Source organism: Cryptotermes secundus, unplaced genomic scaffold (genome assembly GCF_002891405.2).
Source record: "Cryptotermes secundus unplaced genomic scaffold, Csec_1.0 scaffold1304, whole genome shotgun sequence".
In the NCBI taxonomy this organism is placed as follows: domain Eukaryota; kingdom Metazoa; phylum Arthropoda; class Insecta; order Blattodea; family Kalotermitidae; genus Cryptotermes; species Cryptotermes secundus.
The window spans coordinates 250,576-258,391 of record NW_019723929.1 but is presented as its reverse complement, the minus strand read 5'-3'; the positions used below and the strand labels follow the sequence as shown (position 1 = coordinate 258,391).

At 43.2% G+C, this 7,816-nt stretch overlaps 1 protein-coding gene across 2 annotated transcripts in view; it reads right to left on the bottom strand.

Moving 5' to 3' along the window:
• The window catches only part of LOC111862207 (myosin light chain kinase, smooth muscle), a 277,919-nt gene that overhangs the window by 55,159 nt on the left and 214,944 nt on the right, over positions 1-7,816 (bottom strand). For both annotated transcript variants that reach the window (XM_023847414.2, XM_023847415.2), the window contains one exon: positions 5,601-5,767. In XM_023847414.2, coding sequence (XP_023703182.1) covers positions 5,601-5,767 — 167 coding nt within the window. The remainder of the gene's footprint in view (positions 1-5,600; positions 5,768-7,816) is intronic.

The window sequence follows — 7,816 nt, the reverse complement described above, 5'->3', positions numbered from 1 at the left end:
GGACTCCTTGGGCGGGTGATCAGCTCGTCGCAAGGCCTCTACCTGTACACAAACACAGAAAAACGCACACACACATCCATGCCCTGAGTGGGATTGGAACCCACGATCCCGGTTTCCAAGAGAGCGAAGACAGTACATGCTACCGTGACCGGCTACGTATCTGAGCATTGCTTCCAGTACTCAGAGGTTTAGCAACCGCTGCCTTTCCGTGGGTTTGTGCTGGATCTGTGAAGCTCATGTTGGACAGTTTCTGTGGGAACAGGGCCTTCAAGATGAATATTCACTTCTGCTGCAGTGGTTCAGTGATTTTTTAAAATAATTCATCTTAATGTATGAGGGTCTCTTTTTGTCCCTGCTGACTGTCGCCCACTGTTCCTCTTCCCTGATGTTGTCTTCGCAAGATTCGTGCCTGCCGACATAACCTCAGAAACTGTCGCTCTCGACACACCTGATAATGGGACGGTTATTGTGACAACTGGTCCAGCCAAACGTGCATCAACCGCCTGTCCTCTTTCAGAATCCGACGAGTCCTCCATTTTCCGGTTCTTTCACACGGACTGTCACTCAGAATAATCACTAATGCACTAACACGAGCACTACAAAATGTAAATGAATGGAAGAACATTCAGTGTTATGAACTGAAGTCCTCTGATTGTAGCAAACACAAACAAATTATATTCCTCAGTTACTTAGTGCTTCCATAATTTTTCCCACCTCCTGCATTTCCACTGTTATTCTCAAACATCTTATTTATATCCTACCTTCCAATGTCATTTTTGTGCGGGGAGGGGGGGGGTTCTAGGTGGCTCAGCAGCTATGGCTATTTTCGTCTGGATAAAGACTAAATTAAAACATTCATTATTTGATCCAGTAACAAAGGAGCCAATTATACAGTTCTCAGACTGCAGTTTAAACATGGATGTAATTAAAAAATTACTTACTTACTTACTTACTCATGGAGCTGAGCCCTTCTGGAGGAGCCGCCAATTCTGCAGCTACTCAAGAATTTCCCAGCATTTTATGGAACTCGAAGGTTCATTACCGTGTTCACAAGAGCCCTCCACTGGTCCCTATCCTGAGCCAGATCAATCAAATCCATACCATCCTATTTCTCTAAGATCCATTTTAATATTGTCCACCCACCTACGCCTTGGTCTTCCCTGTGGTCTCTTTCCTTCTGGCTTTCCCACCAATATCCTATATGCATTCCTCATCTCCCCCATTCGTGCTACATGCCCTGTCCACCTCGTCCTCCTTCACTTGATCATTCTAATTATACTTGAAGAAGAGTACAGGTTATGAAGTTCCTCATTCTATAGTTTTCAATTAAAAATAAGGAACCATAAATGTTAAGCTCAATGTTGGCATAAGGCAGGCTGCAAATGGTCCAGTAAGCTCTTTAAAACAGTAAGCTCTTTAAAACAAACAGGTAAAATTACTAAAGGAGATAAATACAGTCGTCAGTCCCAGTACCATGTGCGCCACGTCACAAGCACCATCTATTAGGATGTCCGTAATGTGCCACGAAGATGGGATGGTAGGAGTGGGCAATGCTTATAAGCCTGTGGTGGCTTCAGTCCAGCATTTATAGTGTCTAAAATTTTCTCGAAGGCCACAGATTTTCTATACAAAAGTAAACACTGATTCTGGACAAATGTGAGAAAAATAAAGTACAGTCAATTAAATTCCCTGCACCGTGTATGCTACGCTGCAAGGATCGACTCCTTGGTTGTTCCGTAATTCGCCATGAAGGCGGTGTATTTGGCGTTCTTGACCACAACGGAAGCAAAAAGACAGGATGTCTAATCCAAAGACACGTTTGTTACCCTGTGTTAGCGCAGTCCAGCATTCAGGACGTTTAATCAATTATGAAAGACGAAATACTGGCAGTACTGACTGTTTCTGATAAAGAACGGTCATCTGTAGCATTGAGGTCATATCTGTCCACTTATCCATACGTTCCGCAAACCTGTGACGGGAAGAGTTGCTGAGGGAGAGCTACTTCAGTAAGTCTCAGTCTATGGTTGCGCCATAACGCAAGCGGTTAGTTGCTGGCTTCCCAACGCGGCGGCCCAGGTTCGATCCCGGGTCTGGTCAAGGGGGATTTGTGGTGGACAAAGCGGTGCTGGAGCAGGTTTTCTCCGAGTGCTTCGGTTTCCCCTGCCAATCTTCATTCCACCAACTGCTCCACAATCACCCTCACTTATCATCTGGGGCTGGTACAATAGGCCAGAAGTGGCCGCTGTACAAGGGACTTAGTCCCACCCCACTAGCAATTAAAAAAAATATGTATCAGTCTAACGGACCGCAATTTCAACAAAGCTTCAATCCAACTGCACAACTTATCTCCAAAACAGTTTCTTCACACAAAAACTGGATGTAAGACTTGAATATATTATGCTAATATATAATCGCGACCTATAACTTTAATTTAAAACACTATATTTTAAGAACATTGGGACTAGAATTGTATAAAGAGCTCTCTGAAGGTGGCAAGACGAGGTTGGTTAAAATTTATTTTAAGATTCGATACTTTATCAAAAGCTTCCAGACAGAGCTAGTCTGAACTTCACCTGAATGTTCTAGTGGGGGGTACTTTAAACTTTATTTGAAGTCTAAGACACTTTGAAATTTATGTGAAGAATTCGGGTGGACCTGGTATGAACTTACGTGAAGGAAGCACTCTCAGATAGTTTGAACTTTATCTGAAGATTATAAACGGAGCTATTTAAATGATAAATGCGTCACAGCGCTGTCGTTTTACGTAATTTTCCTTAAGCGGAATATAACGCATTGCGAAATTTTAAGAGGAACTGAGCTAGCATTCCAAATCTGTGATACAGTTCTACAGACGAACTGAGTGCATACGATCCCAATATTGCAACGTCACGACATATTCACAACAAAACAAGACATAACTTAAACCAATAAACCCTCCAAAGGTTTTGACGAATCATTCATCAATATAAAGATTACGGTCTTCTGGGTTGTAACACCATGCAGTTCGGAGACAGCTCAACCTTACGGAGAAATTTATCGTCTCCATCTTCAGGGTACAAACAAGAAAACAGTACAAGCAGGCAGAAACCGCACTGAGAGGCTGAAATCCAACATAAGGATTCCATGTACATTCTTAATAACATTAAATTCTAAATTAAACTTCTGTAAAGTGGTTTCAAGTCATAGGCAAGTGTTATTTTCTTCAAAGCGATTACAATATGCTAACGACAGAAACAGGAATCACAAATACACAGTATCTCTGGTTGTGTCCGTGTGTAAATATTGCAGTTTGAATATTCCCTATTTCTGAAACGTTTCTATGTTGAAACATTTAACACGGAATATAAGCAAATTTTCATTTAAACCGAAGTAACATCTATGGAGCGGGGTATGTGAGAAACCGTTAAGCCTTTCACCTCAGTAAATTCGGTGCCCTGTCCATGAAAACCGAAGGGTAATTTCCGTGTTTCCAAGAACCCGGCACCGGACCCTACTCTGATTCCAGTCCACATGCTCATACCTTCTTTTGCTAAGAGTCATTCCATAACCTTCCCAGATTTTCCGAATAGAAAGTAGGCACTTCTCAGGATAACACTCCTCAATGCGTGTCCAGTACAAATTATAAAACTCCGCGCTGTAAGTCCTTCCTGCCAATTCCTGCCTCTCAAATTCAAAACTGCCTTCTAACGCATTCACTCTGCATTCTTCAAGTTTAATCTAAGAACTCCAAGCAAAGTCTGCTTACTAATTCTGCATGCCATACCACAAACCTACTGCACCCCAGTTATGTGTTTCATATGTGCCCACAAAACATTTTTGGATCTGGCACTACTTACGTCATCAGGTTGCCACAGTGGTCACAAATATGTCACCACTGTATTAATGGCAGAAGTCATGATCGAACGTGGAAATTTTGAATACTATGTTTGTATTATTATACATAAACGCTAATTACTTCTCTCATTACAGTTCTCACTTGTTAGATCACGGAATTCTCGCTCGTTTTCGACAATAAACTGCGTACTGAACACCTCTGAGCATCAAAACGAAGGAAGACACGGTCTGCAGCAATACTGGCCTAGTGACGCTCTTCTCCGAACTGTAGCGATACTGTGACGTCACTGGATCGACATCTGTTCGTGCCATGTGTTGCTACATGTCTGTGTTCAAGAACACAACAATAAAACAGTGTGTTGATGAAATATTTTCTGTCATGTTACATTGAATGTAAATAAGTGTTCCTTTCGGATGGAAGAGAATTTCGGTGACTTGTTCCTCAAGGCAACTTGATGGTCTGAAAGAGACTATCAGATCCACCCTGTTATGAGACTTCGAAATGGAGCCAAACGGCTGTAATCTCTCCCCTGTAAACGCTATTCATGTAACAGACCCTGAGAGCCCATAGGGCTGAGACGTCGAGGCTCCCACATTTTCTCTAGACAGTCGGCTCAAAGACGGCGGTGAGGTTGTCAGCTTTACACGCCGGCCGCCCTCTACCCCCCAGGAAGACTCCTGGTACTCATTTCTGCTAGAGGCTGAGTCGACCCCAGGGCCATAGTGCGGTTGGAAGGTTTAGGTAAATTGGAAAAATCCACCTCATCGGGATTTGATTCCGAGACCTCCCGGCTTGTAACACAGTGCCTCAACCAACTACGCTACCGCGTGCACCCTTAAGGTTAAGCTGTACCTGTGCATAACTAATTAAGCACTACGCCATGGAGGCGTATGGGAGAATCGATGTATAGATCCACGTATTCTTGACCTCGGCAGTAGTTAGAGGTTAGCAGTCTGCTTCACGCCCCCGCCGCTTTACCCCCGGTACCCACTGGATGGGAAGTTGGGTGAGTCCCGGAACACATCTCTCTCTAATGAAGGAGTAATTCTGCACGCAGAAAGGAATCATGCGACTTAAACAGCAAATTTAACTGTTATTATTATTATTATTATTTAGTATTAAGTAGTGCATGCAGGGACCTTGGTTCAATCCCTCTGGCCTGTGTTCCCGTGGCAAAGTCAGGTGAAGGCACCCACACAACGGATTGTGTTATCCTGTCATAGGGACATCATGAGAAAAATGGTCAGAAGAGGGGGCCTGTAACTTGACATGGTCGAGGGCTGGTATTCTTCACATTTCAAAGTGTTATCTCCGACAGAGCTGAAGGTTTAAACCTCTGAGCTGAAAAACCGGAAGGCAGATTTGACCGGAAGTCGAACTCAGAACACTCTTGAACAATAGTCCGTATTGCACCCGGAGACCACCCGGCTACTTCGCCTTCGGCTTATTATTATTATTATTATTATTATTATTAGAGGTAGTAGTTCATTAGGCGCTGCCTGTAATTAGCTGGCAACTTAGCTGTGGAGAAACATTTAAATAAATTATATTATTATGACTATTACTCTTACTACTGCTATCACAATCGCTACTAGCACCATCGCGCCCCCTTTTCACATTCTAAGCTTCCCTAAGCTCACAAAAAGAACAATGACGTATGTTTCCTTGGCTTCAAACAGTAAATCAATGGCAGTAATCAGAAACGTACTCATTATTCATGTTAATTGAGGTGTCAGGTATACGTCGTATTGTTCATGGAGCTTACCTTGTGCCTTGAAGAGTCGAGGGGCCTGCCAGCCACCGTCCAGGAAACCTGCGGCCGAGCACTACAGCCACTGCCGCTGTGGACCCGCGCGCAGAATGAGGCGGTGCTGCCGGGAGACGTCAGCACTGGGGTCGGCTTCTTGCTGAACTGTACGCTCGTGCTGCCCTCTGCACACACAAGCAACAAGTACTCACAAGTGACGCATGTTCGTTTTACTCAGTATCTCCAAGCTAGTGTTGCGAAACTTGGGCGGTAAGTAAGTAAAGCTATCCGTGTAAAACAGGCCGTGGAGGCCCATAGGGTTGTGAGATGCTGAGGTTCCCACATTTTCTAGACAGTCGGCTCATATATGGCGGCAAGGTTGTCAGCCTTACGCGCCGGCCATCCTTTACCCCCAAGAATATTCCTGGTACTCATTTCTGTTAGAGGCTGAGTCGACTCCAGGGCCATAGTGCGGCTGGAAGGATTAGGTCAATTGAAAAAAAATCAATGGCCTCACCGGGACTTGAACCTGCGACCTTCCGGCTTGTAACATAGTGCGTCAACCAACTACGCCACGCGTGCCCCCAAACTTGGGCAGGAAAACGCAGCTGGGCTTATTGCTACTTGATCAGCTCCAGGAAACATAGCGACTCAGAAAACCTGGGGCAGCACTTCCTGTTTCATTAGAAATGGTAAAAAGCTTTAATTAAGAATCTGATGGCTATTCATTGATCAAGGGCATTCCTATTAAGGAGATGGAACGTTCATCACCTTCATCACAAGAGCCCGCTATTCATTTCTGTCCTGAGATAGTTGTTGAATCTAACTTAATGAACCCCGTGAAACACAAGTGGCCTTCAGAAACTGATGACCAATCAGTTGGTCAAGGGATTCGGGCAATTTGCTGTAACACGAAAGTTAATTAATGTGTTCACAATAGCCTAGCACTGGATACCTCCATAATCCAGGTGAATTCAATCCACACCCTCATACCATACTCCTATAAGACCAGTTTTAATATTACTGGCATGTTTCCAGCTATGTCCAGGTCTTCCAATTTGTCTATTCCTTTCAGGCTTTCCAACTAAATGTATGAATATGTGACCTCCCCGTCTTGTCTCCGTGCCTTCAGCACTCTAATTATATGTGACGAAGTGTGCAGATTATGAAGCTGAAGTTCTTTGTTGTGTATTTTTTTCCAGCAGGTTCAGATATTCCCCTGAGTGCATTAACCTGTTTAGGGGAAGTCTTCAGAACAAGAAGAAAGCAGTCTTCTGGGATGTGGCGCCGTGTAGATATTGCGTTAACCGACGTTTCGGAGGAACGTATCGCCTCCATCTTCAGGGTAGAAGACAAGACGAAATCTGCGAGCGAACACAATATCTACACGGCGGCACATCCCAGAAGACTGTTTTCTTCATAGTCACCGCCGTCAAAACCTCAAATCTTTGGAACAAATTTACGTAAACATATAAAGAGAGCGGATAGTTTGTTATTATTTTTGGAAAATAATGTGAGACCCTCCTCTTTACATTTAATTCACAATGCAGACTGTTATACCATGTTCTTCTTCAGACAAATGAATATAGCTAATATTTACATATTTTATTCTTTGTCAACAGAACTGTTTATTGAATTAACAGAATTCGTCATTTTCTTAATGAAAATACTATGATGAAGGATATGGCACTTGCACGACAAAGATATCACAAATTCTACATGTAAACAGGAGGTTTCTGCCCCCTGAAATTGAACGGGGAATACTTTCTTTCATATCTTTAACTTTCACCTACATTTTTCCCTTTATCCCTTGTGCACCTGATCTCCTCCCTTTCCTCATGTCAATTTGCAGCAGTTGATCAGTTATATTACACCTTTACCCTTGAGGCGGTACAGTTTCTAACATAGACCTGCCATCTGTATAAACATATGAAAACTACATGTTTCCATGGAAACGGCTTGAGACCATACAACATACATATACTTGTAAACGGTCAATTTTAACAATTCTAGCAATAACTCAAGATTATATGGACCCAAATTGGTGGACAGTTAACGAAGAAGTGAAAATAACTTTATCTCGACAATAGACAGAAGAACCACGAAAACACTCAATTAGGATAGTCGGTATCCCACCCGAAAACTTTCCGAATGTAATTCACAAGCCTTATCGCATGAGCCACCGTATTCGGTCACACACCCAATCGTAAACTGCATCCTATTTTATACACATG